Here is a 22,038-nt window from a genome sequence, read left to right as displayed (position 1 = left end):
AGAATGCAAGCGCATTTATAAGTATTAAGGCTCCGGTGCATGTGTGTGTCTTACTGTATGCATGCACGTGTTTCTGCGCAGTGGACAGAACAGCTGGTTCCAGGAGGAGGTCAGGCATTGTCAACAGGAACACAGACTTGCATGTTTGTCCGTGAAAAACAAAGCCGTCTGTAGTCTTCTTGAGTTACATGCTGGCTTGGCCATGCAGAGAAAGAATGTGTGTGCTGTATTGACACACCACATGCACACTATGGACATCTGCACTGCAACAGAAGCTGACATATCACTCTGTTCTGTCGCTGTATTTCTTTTCTTTTGTACTTTGTGAATGCAGTGACAGTAGAAAATAAAACAGCTTCATACAATTTGGTGCTGCGTTTACACAAGCAGCCATCCAAAGAGCATCAGGGAGGAGAGGTGCAAGGGTGGAGGATGGGAGTGCCTGCAGCCTCCAATCCAGGTATCCATATATAAATAAATGAGTGAAAGGAGAGAGTTACAGTGTGTGTGTGTGAGTGTATCATGTGCTTCTTGGGCAGCCTGCTCCATATTCATGCGTTTCCCTGGGGACGGGTGGATAGGCTATTGTGGGAGAGTGTTGGTGAAAGAGAGGAAGAAATAGAGAGAGAGAGAGGTGTGCATGTGTGTGAATGTGTATGTAGGGGGCAGGGGGCTTGTGTTGGATGGGTTTTCTCTGCTGAAGTCTGGCTGGTCCCCAAGGACCCAGGGGCTATGAAGCAGAGCAGGTGGAGGGGTGAGCTGTGGGTAGTGTCTTTAGACAGGTACAGGAATGCCCAGTGGGCAGTCTTCCAGTATACACAGAGTCACACGCTCCCTTTCCTGTTTTCTTGACAATTCGGCACTTCTGAGAAGCAGACCATTCTGCTGCTGAGGTGAAGCCGGTGTTGTGACCCCGCTGCCCGCGAGAAGTCAGAAAAAAAACATGTGTTGTGTTTGCATTGTGAGAAACCAGGATACAGGTGACATATTTACTCCCACTGCTCCAAGTCTTTCTGCTGTGCCTGTGAAGAGATGAAGCGGGATGCGGGGAAATGGGGAAGCAAATGAACGAAAACAGAGGTCAGCTCTGTTTGAAATCCTTCTCAGCTGTACTTCCTATTTCTCTTTTCTACATCGGGAGACAAACAGACACATTCATACGGCAACAATGCTGTGCTGACATGGTTCCAAGCAGAAAGATTTTGCCTTTGGGTACTCATGAGAAAATACAACAAATTCATTGTTTTGAACAACTATAATATAACCAAGGTATTTTATGAAAATCCTCTGGAAATAGTGTTTGCGTTAATAATATTCCAAAAACCCCCGTCTTAACTTTCACACTGTATGTTCGAAATGTTTATTGTACTACTTGGAACCAGTTGATCTTAAGGTGATTATTGCTGATTTTATAAGTCTGTAATCCCGGCTGCATAAAGGGGAAAGGAGTGCCACATTCAAATACAAGCAGAATGTTGTTATTAATAATTATAGCATGTAACAAAAACATGTATCATATGTGAGTTTTGGAGCCACAAAGAATTATTAAAGTGTATTGTTATCCTATTCTTGTTTGATATTGGATTTTAGCTGCCCATTAGTTTCTTTCAGGTAAATATTCTGCAGGCCTGTTAAGCCTTCTTCAGTCTCTTTGAAAAAGCCAGGCTTTATCTGAAAAAGATGCAGTCTCAATGGCAACAAATGCTGATCTACTAAAAGCACAAGTGACCTATATTGTGTTCATGTTTGGTTTCAGACTGAACTGTGTGCTGTGGACAAGCTGGATGGTCCCTCTCCTATTTAGCCATCATGAATGCAGAGAATTTAAAATTGTGATTCGTCAGATCAGAAAACCATGTTTCATATCTTTAAATGAGCCTGAGTGCAGAGAATGGATAAGTTTGAACTTTTAATCAATATGTTGAATTAGTATTTGTGGATGCAGTAAAACATTCAGACAAACAAACACATAAAAAAAAAAAAAAAAAGTATTTTTACTAGTATTCCTGAGTCAGTGTGGTGAGGGCCCAAACATTCCTGGCATTCAATTTGAGTTTAACCTTGTTTCTAGCATATGTTTCACTGGATTCTGAGTGTTTTCGAAAATTATTTAAGATTCTTTGCATTGAAGCTTTCAGTTGTTAGTTTTATTGAATTATTTAAAGATTATAATTTAAGCCTGCTTTATACGTTAAGGGTTATAATTCAGTTTTCCACAGGCAATATTTTCATTTTCTGACTTGATTTTCCCATGGTAATCATTAAACTATCATCTGAGTGTCCTTAAAAAAACATATTCAAGTGGCTTAGAAAATGCTTAATCTATTTAAACACAAGGTTGTCATGTGAAACTTTGCAATGGAGCTGTGATTACAGAATTTTGATCAGCAATAGTTAAAGCAGTAGAGCTACATTAAACAAATAAATGCATGCTGCTGCTCATTCTGTGCGTTACAAGTCATTGTAGTCAGACCTTCCTAAATTATATCATGATCATGAAGTCACTTCATGGATGAAGTCAGAATGTAAACATCCGCCTCATCTGCTCGATGTCAGAACTCCGAGTGTTTCCATTGTAAATCCTGGCTCCTCACTTCACTTTCCTAAACTCACAAACACACACACACTCAGACACACTCTCAAAGCAGGGCTCCATGCTCCAGATGCTTGTCTGCTAGATTAGTAGATGGCTCGTGAATAATTTTATGAATACACCTCTTTGTCTAAATGTTCAATTTTGACATCACGTTGCAGTGCTATTTGTGAGCTTAGAGAGCGCAGCAGTGAAAAAAAAAAAAAAAAAAAAAAAAAAAAGGAGAGGGGACTTAAAGTTCACTTCATATCTGACCCGTGTGCTCATTTCCTGTACCGCTTCAGGTTGGCAGTAAACCAAGAGTAACAGGTGATTTGTATTTATGCATGCGCATTTCTTTTCTGTGTTTCTCTGTATGTGCTCGGCCGTGTGTAGCTTCACGTTTCTTTGATTGTAAAGTATACTTGACTCTGCGTTTGACAGATCATACTTTGGTGAGAGAGGGAGAGAGAGAGGCAGGAAGTGGGTTGTGTGTGGTGGAGACAGTTCACTGGAGGGCCTGTCTGGCAGCCCCTGCTCCTTTTTAAAAACCCTTTCAAGATGATCATAGCTGTGTTTCCTCCTTCCCCCTTCCCCTCCTTCTCACCCCCTTACCTGTTTCTCAGTAACCGACCGCAGCACGGCTCAGAGAGCCCTGTTAAATATATTCCACAGATATTACTCCTCCCCTTAAGTAAACAGAGATGTTCTTGTTTTCTCTCTCTACCGTATCTCCCTCTTCTCGCCAGTGCTCTGGGTGTGTGCTGCAGTCATGTGTTTATCGTTGTGTAAAAGGTGCTCACTGTCCCTGCAGTCAATAAACATGAGTGAGACATGAACCACTCACCATGTACGGCAGCCTCTTCATGCCCTCCTCTTTGTAATAGTCATAGATGTGGTGTTTGGGTATATTTAGATGGAGTGTAGGTTTAAAGCCCCGCTGCAGCTACAGTCGCAAAAACACACACAGGGCTTCTCTTATGTAGTTTGAAACAAATAATCAACTCTGTCATTGAATTTTTTTTTTAGGGAAAAAGTCATGCTAAAGTTTATCAGGGTAACCTGGGGAGTCCTTAGCTTCGCCAAGTACAGCAGAAAAATTCAACTTTATTCTTCCAGTTTGAATTATTGAAACATTTGAGCCACAAGACTTCTTTCCCCAGCTTATTCTTGATAAGTACTGTATTGCAGAGTTGCACTGCCATCTGCTGGCAGAGCTGCTGTTCTGTTAGCGTGCGCCTATAATTCTGCCACTTATAGTTGTAGGAACCATCTGTGTTAGAAATAAGCCCCCCCCCAAAAAAACAACAGTTTAAACAAGATGAATAATAAAGCATGTGCAAAGTTATATTATAGCTTACATTTTAATTACTGTTATTAATTATTCTTTGGTATTATTATTTTGCACCCAGGATCAATAAAGTGTTGCATTTATTAACTAATTGTACACTTGATTAACATGTATTTTCCATCTGTAAACTTTGAGACAAACTCTGAACAGTCAGCGTTGATTGTCATGCATCTCTATTATAATTCTTTTTTTTTTTTTCATTTGTTTAGGTTTTTTGCAGTTAAAACATGGCAAGGCTAATTTAATTGTATTGAACTGTTTATATACAGAGCTATTTGAGGTGCTTTACAGTGAAATAAACATACAGTAAAATACAATCGAAATGACAGAACAGATCAAACATACAATGGTAAAAGTTAATAGCAATGTTTTTAGCCCAGATTTAAATGTATCAACAATTTCTGTATACTTCAGGTGTGTGGAGAGTTTGTTACACAGACAGGGAGCATGACACACACCATTATTGACACACTAAATACTGTTTCACTTTGCCAGGGTGTGATCCTGAGAATAATAAGAAAAACTGTCCTTAGTGACCTGAGAGCTGTGAATGCTTCATATCCAATAAGCAGGTCTGAGATGTGACCCATGACCACTCAGGATTTTAAAGTCTATCATTTTGCACACTGGGAGTCAGTGCAATGGTCTGAGGACTGGTATGATATCATCTCTTTTCCTGGTGTTGGTCAGGACTCTAAAAGTAGAATTTTGGATGAGTAGCTGTGATTTGATTGTTCAGTTTTTATTTTAACACTGAAACAAGTTTTGTTATTTTAGCTGTTTACCAAAACATATTCAGAATGCAGTAATTGAATAAATATAGGTTTAAAAGGGAGTCTTGTGGCTTTAATTTGAAGATACTCACATCCAAATTGTAGGAAATATTTAGGAATTACAGCTGTATTCTGAAAAGAAAACTTAGGGCAAATAGAAACGGTTCACCACAAGGTGTACAAGGTACAAAGGATCAGAAAAGAGGAAACTGTAAAGTGATATTTATGGGTTCTACACCTTCAGGCCCACAAAGGATACTCAACAAAATATAAAAATCAAGTTTTTATTTACAGTCATTTTGATTGATTACATCTCAGCTGCTGAAGTTTCATTCTAATGTGACGGTACGTAGATCCCAAATCATAAAAAATGTGCTACTGTGCAGATATTTCTAGGCCTAACCGCATAGTGGCAGCATTACTTCATTAGTATATGCAGTTTCACAACAACTAGGAAGGCACATTCTGTTCATTGGCTTAAACATTAACATGACATATACCAAACCGCCAACGTAAACTCTCTATCATGTTCATCTTGTTCTCAGCAAACATTAACCACATTTCCATTTAGCTTGACAGGCTGTACTGGATGCACCTTCCATTTTGTTTTTCAAGCTTAGCCTTTATATTGTGCCACTTTGTGAAGGTAACTGGTCATTTATTCACATTGGTGGACTCTATTTGTAAGCAAATATTAGCTAGTGTTGAACAGTATAAGGAATGTGAAATGAACGTGTCATGTTTGTTTGCTTAGGTTCCACAATGTATTCCTGCTTACTCTGAGGATGCATAAACTCTAAATTCTAAACTTTAGGGTTGTGTTATGCTCAAACGGTAAAATCAGCCTCTGAAATCATAACTTCATTCACAACTACTCTTCAAAAGAAAATACTAAACATACAAGCAAAGTCTCATCCCTTCCTGGCTAAACAAAACAACAATTTAGCAGGCAACGACAGAAGTATGCAGAGGTAACAGGACTGTTACTTCTAAATGGTAGTCCCACCCCAACACAGTGACATACCTTCACTTTCTCTACACAACAGATAGATGGAGCTATAAAGACTTTTTGAAGACTTGACTTTCATATCTGAGCAAAAGGGTGCAATTGAAGACTGATATTTGAAAGATAATTGAGTAAAATGCACTTATCTGAGGCATATAGTAAAAAAAATTTCTAAAAATCTTTAAGGGACAAAACCCTTAAAGTGGAACTATTATGTGCATTTCAGGCTAACTTATTTTTATTTCTGAGACCAGAAGGTCTGGGATTGATCGAGTTATTGTCACAAATCGCTTTATTTACTTCAGACCGACCCTCTCCGTAGGCTGTCAGATCAGCTTGTGGGCAAAACAAGTGGATTGAGACTCTTCCGCATTAAGCCCCGCCTCCCGCTACCGCGCTACATCGGGAGCGCGCACCGCATCTCATAAACAGAAGGATTAGGTTAATATAAACTCAATTAAAAAAAAAAATACAATGTCAACACATAGCATACAGCCGTACATGTTGGAACCTGAATCAGACCCTGAAAACAAAGTGGAAAACAGCAACCCACAGCAACGAATGCAGCAGGATGTCTCTCTTTGGTAAACTCACCAGCCATCGTTCGGTCGACGTTTTCCACCCGCCTGATGTATTTGTACATGCCCTTGTTAACCAGTAGAAGGTAACCACTCACCGAACCTTATCCCCCGGGACGTCACAAGGATTTCGAAGTAGAAAAAACTCCCTAAAACGACGCGTTTTTCGTCGCCATGGAAACCGAACGGAGAGCGTGCTGGAACTCAAACTCAAACTCAAGCATGCGTTTAGGTGATAAAAAAAAAACGGTGCCGTTCACATGTCTGATGAGGATTCAACACTGTAACACTGTATAAAGCTCAGAAAACTCCAAATACCATAATAGGACCCCTTTAATGTATTTCATGAGAAAATGTGATGCTTATTAAAAGCGGGTTTGTTGAGATGTTTTTGAGCTTTGGGTCTATGAAAAGAAAAGCCATTTTCCATTCTTTTACTTAAATTGCAACCCATCCATTTCAAAAGGCTATTAATTTGTGCATATTAATCATTCTTTCATTGATTTATTGATTCATTGATTGATTGATTCATTCATTCATTATCCTAATCCGATGAAGTTGGAGCCTATCCCAGCAGTCTCTCAGGTGAAAGGCAGGGTACACCCTGGACAGCTCCCCAGTCCATTGCAGGCATATTAATAATTTTTGCTTAATTCTGTGACTTTTAAGTAATTACAACAGAAATATGCTTAGAGTTGCTTTCCAGCACGAGTAAACGTTTCTGGAAAATGGTAATGTGGGATATGAAGTCATTGACACAACTAACTATATTGTTTTTTTGGTTTTTTTTGTTTGCTCTCTTATAGCTCAATGTCCCCATTCAGTATTGACAGCATACGTCGCCCCCGAAGGTCAGAGTCACCAGATTCCAAAAAGAGAAGAATCCACAGATGTGACTTTGAGGGCTGCAATAAAGTGTACACCAAAAGCTCACATTTAAAAGCACACCGGAGGACGCACACAGGTCAGTGAGTCTGTGTCTGTGTTTTTATGTATATGCTGAAATTTGTATTACGCCTCAGTATGATATTTATTCATGTCTGAATGGGTGACATTTACACTCCCAGAAAGTCATAGTCTCATTTACGTGACCCAGTACTGTGGACTTGCAAACATGCAACTCAAGCAATATTGTGCTCAGGCCACTCTGAAAGCAGTTACAGTGTGACTCACTTTGAAGGCAAACTTAAAATTTTATTCAGCCTGATTGCCAGAGCCTGAAACTGGAGGAAAGTCAATGACTGAAAAACAAAACAAAAAAACTTGGAACGAGACAGTATGGTGCATGCAATTTAAATGCATGAATAGGTCTAAAAATCAAGTTTAAAACAGGCACAAACATGCTGTGTGTGCATTTTACCCCGGTCAGCAACCAAATCAACTTTGGAACTGACTAGGACACCGTAGGCATACACATTTGAAGAAACCTTTATTTACCCCTTATGACTGAATAAAATGTCAATGAATTGTCAGATTTTAAGAAATCTTAAGTAAAATACTTATTAATCATTTGGTACCAACTCAGCCTAAATCTGAAGACCAAAACAATTCCTGTAAGAACTTGTTATGTGAGAATAAATGTTATTTCCATACACTTAAAATTCAACCCAATGCAGTCATGATTCAGTTATTAAAGATTGCTGATGTTCTGCTACACAAAGTTTTGACCACGCTTAATCTTTTTCATGTTTTGCTTTGTACAAAATCAGACAAAAAAAAAATCAGGAGGCATTTTGACGTCATCTTAATAAGGCTGTCGTGGATTGAGACCTTCTGGTAGCTAACTATTTAACTGACAGTGAAGAGGTGGAAGAAGAAGTTGGTTTTGTGGCTCGGGTCAAATAAGAGTCTCTTTAATGGAGAATTCCTAATTACCTCTTTTTGATCTCACAGGCAGCTAACAGCTCCCATTTTTAGCCCAGGGAACACACACTGTTAAAGTCCAGGAAGAAGTACGGTGTTCCTATGTGCAAACACAACATTTGTTCCAATATCCATATAGCTTATCAGTAAGCGAACACGACTGTGTTAGTTGTAAACTAATGTATGCGCACTTTTACAAGTTAGTTTTATTTTTGCAAACACACTGTTCTGTTTTTATTGTGTTATTTTGGGGTGTTAGATGTTGTAGCCCTTTAAACTAAACCAAATTTCTCCCAAAGGAGACAAAGAAAAACAAAAACAAAACTTGAATCTTGAGTTTAACCACCCAGAATTATTTATTTGTAAGTGTACAGCCACTTCCCCAATAAGTGGGTCATGTGTAACATTTGCTTTTAAATTATTCAGGAAGCTTGGATTTTTTTTTTTTTTTTTTTTTTTTTTTTTTTAAAACAGACCACTTTTGACACTTACATGTCTTTTTTTAGGATCATTTTCTAAAATCGGCACATTTCATTTGGATTTTTGTCAGACACAACTTAGTAATCCAGTTATATTGTTTGCTACCTTGTCAGAAATGGTTCATTATTCTGTTTACAGTACTTTCCACAACACAAGAATGTTTCCATTCAGCTTTCTGCTCTGTGTTTTCCACCCTCTTACAGTTACAAGAGACTGCATTTCTGTCTTTTATCCATGTTGCTACTCTTCTGCCTTTTATCATCTTGGACAAGAGGTTCAGATAATTTTTATACACCATTTATGCATTACACTTATAGAAGCTTTTAGCGTTAATCTCTACAAATTACTTTAGAATGTGCTTCCTGCACACACTGATGGCAGTACAGCTGCCATCAGGTGCATCAGCACCTTGTTAAATGGTGTTTTGACATTTGGAAGGGCATGTAGCTATTGAACAACCAACCATCACTTAGGTCACAAGCATGGTTTTTTAAACCATTTTATTTATTTTTTTTCTGTGTGGAGTTTTCATGTTCTCCCAGTGTATATGTTGGTTCTCTCTGGCTTTCTCCCAACTCCAAGGACATGCATGTTAAGTCAGCTGGTCACTTTAAATTCTGCAAAGAATAAAGTGTGAGCATGAGTGCTTGTTTGTCTCCATTTGTTGGCCCTGGGATAGACTGGTGACCATGTGTTATAGAAAATTACTGATGATTGTTCATATCAGTACAAAAGTGCCATTTTTACTTAAAATCTACACATGAGCTTCGTTAATATGCCACATTGGGCAGACAATGTGATCATGCAGCAACAGAGAATATATCCAAAACATGAAAAGGTTCAGCAGAAATGCAAAGCTTAGTGTGTATTATGAGTTCAAGGAGCAATGAAGAATGACCATGGCATCGGTGACAGCAGTGAAGATGTGAGTGAGTGTGCGCTAAGCTTCCTGTCTTCCTCTCCAGGGGAAAAGCCATACAAATGCACCTGGGACGGTTGCACCTGGAAGTTCGCCCGGTCTGATGAGCTGACGAGGCATTACAGAAAACACACAGGAGTGAAACCCTTCAAGTGTGCAGACTGTGACCGCAGCTTCTCCAGATCCGACCACTTGGCACTCCACCGACGGAGACACATGCTGGTGTGAGCCAGATGCTGAGCAACTGAAAGAGAGGTCAATGGAACAGACACACACATTCAGACACACACGCGCAGGCAGCCAAGGGAGCGGGATCTCCTTTTGAATGTTTTTCAGCTGGCCTGGATGCCCACAGTCACACCCAGATGCACACACAGACTCACACTCATCCTTTCGGAGGAGCGGAGACAGACATGAAAAACGTGGATGTTATGAAGGTGCACAGAGCTTGTGGAGCACAAAACAGGGTCGCTTCTTGATCCTCATAGGGTTGGAAGAAAGAGACATCAGGATCTTTTATCATCATAGGTTGAAGTTTGACTGATAGGTAACTTTCTTGAACAGCACTGTTTATTAATGTTTCACTTCGATTTTGAAGATGAAGTTGCGCTCTTTGTTAGTATATATATACATATATGTATATATATATATATATATATATATATATATATATACATGTATATATATATATGTATATATGTATATATATATATATGTATATATGTATATATATATATATATATATATATATATATATATATATATATATATATATATATATATATATATATATATATATATATATATATATATATATAAACAGCAGCAGTTTCTTTTTGGTATCTTTCCTTTCTTAATTGCTCAAACAGCTGATTTTCCAGCATTCATAATGTGAAAGACCCCATCTGTAAAGAATGGATTTCCAGTAAGTTCCGGAACAAATTAGACCTGAAATGGATTACAGGAAAGAACTTGGATGTCGTTGGAATTACAGGCAGTATTGTCTCATGTTGCCTCCCTGAGAGTTTGATACGTGACCAGAAGAGGGCAGCATTGAAACACAAATGGTTTCCCACTTGGCGTCCACCAGTCAGATGTGAGGCATCCCATTCAGGAAAGCAAGAAGAGGGGTGAGATCACACCTTTCCCACAGCCAGTAAATGGTAAAAAAAAACAAAAAAACAACACAGTCTAACAGCCACTCTTTCAGCCATTGGTTGCTTTCTTTTCAAGATGGAAAAACTGGACATGCTTATCATCGCACCAGCAAGGAAACAGACCATTCTACCATCCACTCACATCGATGCCGGACAAACCCATATGTCATCAGTGCTATTCTTTATTTTGAGCCTCATAAAAGCATTGTCATGGAAAAAAAAAAAAATCTTTTTGTGGATTTTGAGCTGTGATTAGCAATCAGTAAAGTGCAATCTTAAAGGTAAATATACTTTCAGTATGAAAATGTTTTGTTTATTGAATCTTTCTTTTTTTTTTATGCCTGCCTATTGCTTATGTTTGACTCTGAAAAATATGAGCTCTCATGTACAGCGAACTTTGAAACAATCAGAGGAGGTAACCAGTATGTGTTAAAAATTAAAAAAAAAAAAAAAAAATCAGACGCACCTTAGAGACTTTCATTCTGTCCCTAATTTATCTGTCTGTATCATTTAACTCAGATTTGTCCTCTGCATTCAAAAAAGATAAAGGAATTTGTGTTGTTGTTTTTGCACAGCACAACAGCACTTGGCCATACTCTGACACTGACACCAGCTGACGTGCTACAAATAATCTTGTGTACAGTACAGAAGAGCAATATAGTTGAAAGAACATCAAATTCCTCTTTGTTCTGTTTGTTGTCAGAATCCGAGGAGGAACCTCCAGCTTGGCCTCACTCTGTATAACAATTACCTGTTGCTGTCTCGTCTGTAGGTCCAATTCAAGCTCTGACATGTCTCATCTGGATATTCGCTTTATGTCATCTTACATATTCATGTTATTTTCCAAACGCAGCAAGTCACTTGAAATGTTCTCACCTCGGTCTAAATCAACATGAGGATTAATATCTGAGATTTTGATGATGTAAAACGCTGAAAAATGTAGAAATTGCACACATGCATAAATACATACATGACACAGAAATCAATAACACATGCACATGTACTGACAAGGATATATTATATATACACAGATGCAGGTACTGGCAGAAATAAACTTGGACATCAGTTAACCTCAATCAGGGAAATCAGTTCAAAGTATATTTTTATAGTCCTAACAACAGACATTTTTGCAAGTATTTGTGGTGCTCTTTATGCTGTGTAAAAGCTACAAACATGAACTCCACCTATCAGGCCAACCAATGTTATTTGATAGTGTTGCCAAATGCATTTATTGGACAGAAGCCAGCAGAAGTAACTGTAACCTTTTTTGATTATAATAGCTTAAAATCCATACACTCATACACTAACGCACGCATACACACAACTGCACTTCACCATCCTCACTTTTGGTAAAAAAAAAAAAAAAAAGCTTAATCCAGGAAGCAATTTCCCACACGCATGGAATGTGTATGTGTCTGGATGAGAGGGAGAAAGAGAGAGAGAAGAGTTACCCTGATGTTATCATTATTTATGTATCTTGTTTGTGCACATGTCATTATGCCCAACTGTATTATCATTTTTTGCAAAAGCATATCAGCACCTTGTTTGTTTCTTTGTATGATTTTATTTTTTCCAAATAATTTTATTTCAGATGTCAATTTATAAACAAATAATCATCAACATATTTTATCCGTCCATATAATGTATGACGTTTAATGATTGAGGGGGCACTTCATGATTAATTGTAATTCTTTCTTCTCTGTAAAAAAAAGATCTTTTGAAATGTTGTAATATATGTGATAGTGCAGATAAGACCTATTACAAAGTTCTACAGCCTGTATATACATTGGAAAAATAGGGCTTTTGATTAGTAGATGCAGGAAACACATTTGTACATGTAAAGTCTTTTCAGAGACTGTAATTTATCTAATTTGATACGCAGTGAAAAGGGGCTAATGGTGTTCATCATGTAAATGATCATTTGTGATGTTATATAACAGCTTTTGTTTTATTTGGTTTGTTAAACAGTTTCATGATCAAATTATTATTTTTTTTCTTTCTTTTTTTTTTTTTTTTTTTAAGGCTGAACCAGTGTTTGCTATAATCAACAAATAATTTATATACATCCACTGTATTAAGGTACTCGATTTCCTGTGTTGCTATTTTGCTATACCCGGACAAGAAATTACACAGATCAAGCACATATCAACAACACATGTACTTTTGTATTCAGTATATGATGTTGCATGCCTTAATACACCAGTGTTCAAAGAATTCAATTAGACTTGAAGGTGGTGTCTCCACAGGACAGGGTGTATTGTATTCCCCTCTCGCATCTCTTTCCTCATTTTAAAGCATAATTTTGTTACGGCAACCAGGGTCAAAGTTATGCAATAATGATGAATAGTGCCTCATATCACAAACTTGTAATATCACCCGCTCTGTGAAGAATTTTCAATTTTAACATGCGTGCTTCAGTTACTACATTTCAAATGAGGAAAAACCGGGAATTTTGGAGAAAAAAAGAAGAAAAAAAAAAAGCACAGACAACAATATGCAAGTTGGACCTTTAATGTTGAACTATTCTTTTCGCACTGAGCCTTATACCATTGTGTCAAATGCAGCATCTTTTCATAACACTTTAACAGGCTGTTAATAGCACATACCATTACTTTGCTTGCAATAAGTCACTTACTTGATGGGGAACGGAACTGTGTGACAAAAGGCCTCTGGCACATCAGTTCGGTGCAGTGACTCCATGAAAGCTAATGAAGAATCTTTCTCACAGGCAAAATAAGTCCAGTGGTCAGGATTCCAGCAATAGATTGACACATTTGTTAATAAATACTGATGTTAGACTTTCGATCACTTAAATGAATATTTTACTTTCTGTGTAACATCTGCTTTTGATTTTTCTGGTTTTGAAAATTTAAGTAGTGAAGCCAATGCCTATGTTTCAAGTTTGCTGATATTACGTACAGTAATCGTTGTTCCTGTATTTATGTAAAGTGAGTGTAGTGTAAATATATTCAGATCTTTTCATTCTTACCGTTTAAAAATGTGATATTTGCTAAGCGTTGCTTCAAAAGGGAGATTCTTCTCATGGAATTCCACATATGTAAAACATTTTTAATCCTGATATTTTTCAAAACTTCAAGAAACAGGTGTCCATTTTTTTCCTCCCCCTTTTCTTTTTTGTTACACTTTATTTTTCCTCCAAGAGTTGTATCAAGTCAGTGTTTTGCCTTTTTCTCTGTATTTTTCATATGGATGGAGCTGTGAAATTAAAATAAGTACAAACATATACATGTATATTAATATGAATGGAGGCATGAAGGTTAATAAAGTTGCATTTTGTATGTAACAGACTGGGATGGCGCTTGTTGCTATCTATGACTGGATGGTATGCGGCTTAAATGTCACTTAAGACATTCGAGCACTGTTCCCACATTCAGTGGCATTCAGAAACCTAATCTTGTTATATGTAAAGCCATTTAGAATTATTACTAATATACAGTACAGCAGTAACTGTACAGCATACTCAAAGTACATTTGATTATTACTATTAAAAAGCAAATATTACAATTCATCTAATTATTTATGTGTAAAAAAATAAGTAATTAACTCCAGAATTTTACTGCTAAGACAAAATTAAAGAAACATTCGTGTGAAATAACATATTTCTGATAGTAACTTGCTGTTTTTTAGTACCAACAGAGTGGTATTTTAACACCTGGTATGACGCCACACAGCACGAGGTGAATGCTGCTTCTGAGAACGGGATACACTTTCGAGGAAACACGCTGCACATTTTGTGCAGTGTTAAAACTGGATCTGGGTGAATGTTTGTGCCAGGCACAAAAGGGTTCAGATGATTACAATTAGTCCCCCCCCCCCCCCCAAAAAAAAGCTCCACTAAGTATTGTAAGCATGCAGTATACAACCTGTAGGATTTATAACTTAGAAGAGCTGATATGTCAAACAGCAGCAAAATTGCGAACAGTTCCAAACAGGTAACCTTGTGTGCTCCCAGGACAAGCCTAGGCGACTTTTGCGGTGCATATAGATTCTCTAAGCACATTTCTCTGAACCTTTGGTTTACATCATGTTACCAGTACACGTTATAAAAACTGCTTCTGGGTTTCAAAGAATTGCTGTAGGGTTGATTGTACTAATAGCGTGCTTCTGACTCATTTTGGAATACCAAAGAACTTGGCAGAAGAGTCAAAGAAATATATTTTTATGGATTAGTCTGAATTTTATGACCGTGGCTCTGAAATATGGAAACATAATTTAATTAACAGCTCTGATCTTGATTTCTCTTTTCAGATATAAAGATATGGGGTGCTTATCTGTCTTTGACATTTTTATTACAATTTAGTGATTTGTTAAACATATAAACAAAATGAAATCAGCTTTAGTTTCACCCTAAAGGGAGCTAAAATGTAAAGATGCACACTGAAAAAATTATGGATTTATGCAGCACTCAAAGTGTTTTATATTGTTCATTTACTCCAAACTCACACACTTGATAGCAGAGGTGGCAAGTCCTGGTCCAGAAAGTATGAGCAGAGTTTATTTGGCAGGTAAAACGAGACTGTTAGTGAAAACACCTGTTCTAAATGTACAGGTCCAAAAACATGGCAGGACTTTTACTTCCTGGACCAGGAATTGCCACTTCTGCTTGATAGCCACAGACTGATAAAAACATGATTGCCAATCTGTACCAACAGCCTCTAAAGCTACCACCAAACTTTTAGTCACATTAATGCACCAGTTTTGCAAAGAAAGAAAATCGTCCTTCCAAACACAGCAGACTGGGATGAAATGGGAGTTTCAACCATCAACCCTGCAGTTATTGGATGACCTGCTCAACTACTTGATCTACAGCTGCCCCAGTCAGTCAGTCATTTTCCGAACATAAACATCTGCTAGGGCCAACAACAATGTGATGTAGAAAATCTAACACAGAAACAGAATTCTTGTTTCTTTTTCTCTCAATATCAACATACTCACACGCATAACATATACAGACGGATATTCAATAAAAACATTACACACAAAAACTTTTATTTGCACTTTGAGGTTCATATGGATCTATTGAACATTTACTCAGTTTTGGTTACAATGTTTGTTTCACGTTGACACAAAATATTGCTATACGTGTGTGTATATATATTGACATTTATTCCACTGAGCTCTTTTTTCCTTTGCTGGATAATGTGATGCTGTAGACAGCTACAGCAACAGTTTCATCTTTGTGGACTCTGCCAAGGAAAAATATTGAAATTCTTAAAAAATATTTACTGAAATCTTTTTACACCCGCATACAATAAACTGATTTAATTGTCAAATAGCAGTTACAAAATATATACAATCTTAAAATTAGAAACTTTAAAAAAAATAAAAATAAAAAAATACTCAAATTCTAAAGAAATTTGGTCATGTAATGAAGTTGGCCAATGCCGTTTTACAACTTAGGATTTAATTCTAATGAATTATTTATTTTTCTCGATGTGTGTTAAGTAGTTGTTGCAATATTGGCCACAAATAGACAAATAAAGAGCAAACAAAAACCAAAAGAGAAAGAGCCAACATACTGATTAGGCTAGAAGACCCATCCCACGCCTCTTCACTTACACAGAAAAGCAGTAAAAGGCACATGTGGAGAGTTCTCAGTAAAACGTTTCATTTAAACGGAAAACAATCTATGAACTTAATCCTCACCCTCAACCAAAGAAAAAGATAAACAGCAGGAAACAAAAACAAAACAAGTTTAGCAAGTTTGTATTAATTGATTCATAACAGTCAACAAGAGAAATGTCAAGTTTTCAAAGTTGTAAATAAAACCTGAAGACTTGTTGCAACATTTCTGTGAGGCTGCAGTTAACATAGAAGGAAAAAACGAGAAAACAATCAATAAATTAAGCCCTGTTGTACAAAATGTGAAATATATATAAAAATGCATCCTTTAGATTTATTTCCTGCAATCTCTGCTATGACTGGAAATTAGAAATGCAGCAGAATGAGTAGGACATCCATTGTTCTGTCCAAAAGAGTACCATTACCACATCACACCCAACTTATTCCTTTTGTTTCAGTGAGAAGAATAAAAACAGATCTTCTTTTGAGAAACGTTCCCTTGTAGCAGAGTACGCTATAAATCTGGCAGTGTTAAAGTCATGCTGTGGGCACTGCACTCGCCACATGGCTCTCACACAGCACCGATTCCAATATTCATCACACCTGCTGGCAGAAAATCTACGACCACAACTTGTTCACACACGACTTTTACCTACCACTGTCACTCTCTACATTACACTTTTACAGTTTACCTGCTGCTCTTAAAATCCTCCTTTCCCTTTCAGCTCACGGCGTACATAGAGTTTAATATTGTCAAATGTCAAATAAATGTTTGTATGATCCTTATAATAAAAAACACATGTATGAAATTCATGGCAGAAACATGTGAAAATGCCTTCAAATGATGAGGCATTTGTGTAAAAATGAAATAAGGCGACAATAATAATGAAATATTTTCCCTTTAAAAGAGACAATTAGGGGTGGGCAACTGTGCCTAAGTGTGTCTCCACTTGAGGATAAGTGGACTACACTGCAATTTTAAATCAGTGCCATAATTCTGTTCATGTGCACTCAACAACAAAAAAAAAGGACTGACTTGGTATTTTTATTTTAGGAGGGGTGCTTCTAGCTCTGGTGCCTCTTCATGTGTAGGGCCAGGTGGTCCGAGCGGGAGAAACAGCGGCTGCACACTCCACACTGGAAAGGCTTTGACCCGGTGTGTTTCCTGAAATGGCGCGTCAGCTCATCAGAACGAGCAAAACGCCATTCACATCCCTCCCAGGAGCACTGGTACGGCTTCTCACCTTCACCGAGGAGAAATGACAAAGTAAACTACATGTTTTTGATGCAGATAAACTCAACTGAAACATTTTACGTGCATTTTTTTTTTTTTTTCCCCCCAATTAAGAACATCATTTAAAGAAATGCGAAAAAGACTTTGACGCCACTCTTCACTGTGAAAAGTTTGGATAATGAAAAACTGATAGTACTGCTCCTCTGTGAGCCATAAATCACAGCGTGTCCCCTCTTTCTCCCTGCCCCCCTTTACGAGAGCTGCGGGGTTATGCGATGTGACAGCAGTGAGATGTGGGCCTGTTCTGTCAGCAGCCAGAATGCATCTGCATGCCAACTCCACTTCTCTGCCTGGCAACATCCTCATTTCCACCTCCCCCAAGAAGAAAGAAGTGCAAGCTTCCAACATTTTACCTGTGTGAGTCCGCAGATGGGCTTTTAAATGAGAAGACTTTGTGTACACTTTCTTGCACCCTGAAAAAGATAAAGCTGGTTTATTTTATTGCCAGTTATATCAATAAACAGACATTTCAGACTTAATGCAGTTGCAACTGCTGTGCAGACAGGCCTTAGGCCTTACCTGGGACATCACAGTGGTGAATCCTCCGTCTCTCCAGATCAGGATTATTCCTCCGATTATACTTAGACGGAGCGGATTGGGCTAACACTGGGGACAATGGGCCAATACCTGGTTTCAAACTTGAATGCTGGAGTGTTCCAGCACTGGGACTTCGGACCAATCCAGCTGTGTAATTTTGGTCTAGGTTTTCATTTGGCGCCACGCTGAAAGTCTGTCCAGGATCAGTGGAACCGGGGGCCTGAAAAGTTAACTTGGAGGCTATGCTGGCCTCATAGGAGGGGGGTGGGGAGAGCTTGCGAAGGAGCTCACTGCCCCTGTCTGGACTCGGAGGCTCAGAGTTTGGTGGAGATGGCGGGAAACAGGTTGATCTGAGCTGATGGCCTACGTGCTGATTAAAAGGAAAACATTCATTCTGCAGGCTGGTTGGAGGTGTAGGGGAATTCTGCAATGAGCCCACATGAACGCTCCCCAGTGGAAGACTTAACGGAGCTGTGGGGACGGAGTTCATCTGTGATCCGTGAGCAAGCTGCTCCAAATCAGAGTTCAAAAGCTGAAAGAGGGGAACATCCTGGAAATCTGGCACTTCCTGTTTTATTATAAAACCACCGCTAGCACTGTCAGCTGCTCGAAAAACGCCTGGGTATTCTGGGAGAGCTGCTGGTACTCTGTTGCCTTGGCAGGCAGGAGGCATCAGGGGGTCCGAAGACTCTGTTTTGATCGGTCTCATAGTTCTGCAGAGGCCAGGATGCAGGTATGTGACTTCAGGTAGAAGCAAGCTCATGTTGACACTGTAAGGGGGTGCAAAATCTTCACTGAAAGGTGCCTCCAGTGTGAGAATGCTGTCCCTGGACAACATTTTGGAATTTAATGTATCCTGTGGGTGCAGACACAAGTAGCTGTCCATCTCTGATTTACCCTGGAAGGCAGAGAGGATTATCAGTCATCATTAAGGCAAATATTTAACACCAAATCTTAAATTATGCCGTTATAACCTCCACAGCATAGCATTTATGTCTGACTTTGTACAAATAATACAGGATCAAAGACTAACTAGTAAATGAACACCATGGGGAACACACAAAAAGATGCTAAAAAAAACAAACATAAATCTGACAAGACAAAATCAGATTGGATCCATGGTCTATATAGTCTACTAGTGCAAGCTCCTCAGTCATATTAAAGACACTACACCATCTCCCCTTCCTCTTTTACAAGTAGCTCCTCTGAAACAGCTCAAGCTGTTTCGAAATACTCGGGCTGAAATTAGAACATCCAGTTGCTCCGCAGTGCCATGCATCCTCTTCACAAGTTTCGAGAGCAAAGTGCTCATCCCAACCTTGCCTTGCTCGCCATTCACCTCCCATCCAGCCAATGTCAGCATCAACAGACATATTTCAAGCTTCACACTGTCTCAGTCAGTAACCACAGGCCTGCCTTCACCATTAGGATCGCACCTTCAAATGGAAGTCGCTTGTTCTGCTTTGATCAGCACAATCAAAAAACGTCCCTACGTGACATACACACACACACACATACACACACCATCAGGATACACACTGAGATGAGAACGGTCTGAAAGAGGGAGGGGGGAAAAATACCATATTATAATCTTGAAAAGACGAAGTTCCCGGGATGGCATCCCTCGTGTTGCAGAGCACTTGGCCATGATCTTCACCTCTCCAACCGTCGGCTGGCAGTGGTGCGGTGGGTTTGTGGTGAAGCTGCGCGTCCTGCTGCCCCGGAGCAAGCCAAACATTATTCCTCACAGCAGCGGCCATAAAAGCAGAGGTACCGTCTAATCTATCCGGAATCCTTCACAAACACATTTAGCATGTGTGTTCTTTTGTTTCGAAACAATCCTGGACGAGCAGCTGTCAAACGCTCATTCTCTCCTGTTTTGCGCTGGCTTGTCAAATTACGCAACTGCGTGATATGAGCGCGTCTGCAGGGCGGGGCTGAACATGTGCAAAATAACCAGGACAATCAGGCCATCGGGGTGCACCTCGTGCAGGGAATGCAGGGGTTTGTGTGATCAAAATAAATCCAGGCAAAAGTTTTCAGGTAGTGGACGTTTTGTTTCCAGTTTTTCCTGAATAACAAAGCAGTTTTTTTTAAAAAGGGGTTTTTGAGCTTTTTTTTTTTTCTTTTAGTGGACAACAAGATGTTTAATTAAAATGCACAAAGAATTCAAGCACCCCATTATTATTATTATTATTATTATTATTATTATTATTATTTATTTATTTTTTTTACTGTCCATGAACAGAACAAACTTTGAACTTCTATGCCTCTCCCAAACAAATTCAGTACATTTTTTCCTCTTTATTTTATTTTAATTTAATTTAATATTTTCTTCAAGGCCGTTTCTGAGTTTCCTTCAGACAATCCAGCAGGCTCGGATCCTGGTGTGGCATGTAAAAAACGCCACTTCGGTGCAGCTGTCTGTCAGGACTGCATGCTTGACGCCAACATTCCTGAGCCAGCAACGACGCCTGCTCACACAAGTGGCAGTAGATGCTCCCATCGAAATACTTAAGCATTTCAAACAAATGCAGTTGGTTTTAGCTTTGCATACCACCTACTATCTTCTTCTACTTTTATTATTACTCTGATCTGTTATATATAACACCAAACTGCAATTGCTGATTTCATGTTGGCTTGTTTATTCAAAGTAACTTCCACATACAGTGTTTGGACGAGCTTGTATTTGGCTCTGCAGTGGAAAAAAGAAGCAATCCAGACTCCATGAGATCACAGTGGCAGAAGGTTTGTACCTCTGCTTAACAAAACAGAACTGACTTGTCAGTCATGGTTTTTTTTCCCCCTTGCAGGTGTAAGAATGACTACCTCATACCAGTGCAACATGCTGGAACTGGGACTGTGTGCCCCAGTGTTGGCACTGACAGAAAAAAGGCCAGGCGATATTTCATTACATGGTGTATGTATACAGTCAGCCTATGTGATATTTGTTTTTAATGTCACATTTGTGCCGCCGCTCCCATCCACATGTTCCTTCAGGCAGTTCTTGTCCTCATTAAAATGGTGTAACTACGCCCACTGCAAGCTTTGCTGAACCTGTTTTGAGTGTCACCAGTGTTATATAAGGTCATGAGAATGTATAAGAAAACCAAAACAGAAATGATACTTACCAAAGACTTTTAACTGTGAAGTTTCATAACTGAAGATCTCATGCAAAGCATATTTGTTTTCTTGAAATCTTAAAACAGTCTTTTTTTTTTTTCCAATTAATTTTTTATTTTTTTAATTAGTCTGACATTTTTTTTTAGGTTATCAGCCCATTTAAGCCCTGGATTTTCAATATGTTTATTATTCACAGAACCTGCTTCCTTTTTTAACCACTCATTTCAAGATTTTATAGTTTATAATGTATTTATTACCGATATAACCTAGACTGTTGGATTTTTTGGCACCCCTGTGTCTTTTAACCTATGTGATAAAACTCATGTTAAAACTACAACATTCATCAGACATTCAAAGTTATCAAGCAACAATAAAATCCAAAGTTTTCATACAAAAGCATGAAGAGTGTGCCAACACAAAATGTAAAGGTGACACAATAAAAGGCTTTCAGGCTGATAAGCTAACTCGTTGCAGAGTATTTGGCAGAACTGGCAACCATTTAGAAGTTTCTCACACTTTCCTAGCCTACCCTGTCTTAGGAAGCTCTTTAAGGCTTGCAGAACCTCCTCCTAACATTTCTGGTTTTATCCCTCTTTAAAGGGTTAGTTGCATATTTGCTATGGGTTACTGCCCTGAAAAATTAAAAACTTTCCCCTCAAATGTATCTTCATGAAACAGGGTAAACCATTTAGCTCCAAAATGCCCCTATAATCTTTAGATGTAAACCTTTCTTTCATGCAGCCAGTGCATCTAATAAGAGACACCAAGGCTGGCCCGCAACGTGGTCGAACAACCATCATGT

General features: G+C 38.6%; 2 protein-coding genes across 2 annotated transcripts in view; one reads left to right on the top strand and one right to left on the bottom strand.

Moving 5' to 3' along the window:
* The window catches only part of klf12b (Kruppel like factor 12b), a 39,283-nt gene extending 29,135 nt beyond the window's left edge, over positions 1–10,148 (top strand). The window contains exons 5-6 of the mRNA XM_079253739.1: positions 7,087–7,244; positions 9,589–10,148. Coding sequence (XP_079109865.1) covers positions 7,087–7,244; positions 9,589–9,770 — 340 coding nt within the window. The 3' untranslated portion in view covers positions 9,771–10,148. The remainder of the gene's footprint in view (positions 1–7,086; positions 7,245–9,588) is intronic.
* Positions 10,149–17,206: 7,058 nt separating this feature from the next.
* Positions 17,207–19,971, bottom strand: klf5b (Kruppel like factor 5b). Its single transcript, XM_079253737.1, has 4 exons — positions 19,694–19,971; positions 18,096–19,011; positions 17,930–17,989; positions 17,207–17,526 (listed from the first exon to the last, which is right to left on the bottom strand). Exons 1-4 carry the CDS (start codon positions 19,871–19,873, stop codon positions 17,348–17,350), a joined length of 1,335 nt encoding a protein of 444 aa, XP_079109863.1. The 5' UTR covers positions 19,874–19,971; the 3' UTR covers positions 17,207–17,347.
* Between the last annotated feature and the right edge of the window lie 2,067 nt (positions 19,972–22,038).

Source organism: Telmatherina bonti (assembly GCF_933228915.1).
Source record: "Telmatherina bonti genome assembly, chromosome: 15".
Classification (NCBI taxonomy): domain Eukaryota; kingdom Metazoa; phylum Chordata; class Actinopteri; order Atheriniformes; family Telmatherinidae; genus Telmatherina; species Telmatherina bonti.
This window is presented reverse-complemented; position numbering and strand designations above follow the sequence as displayed.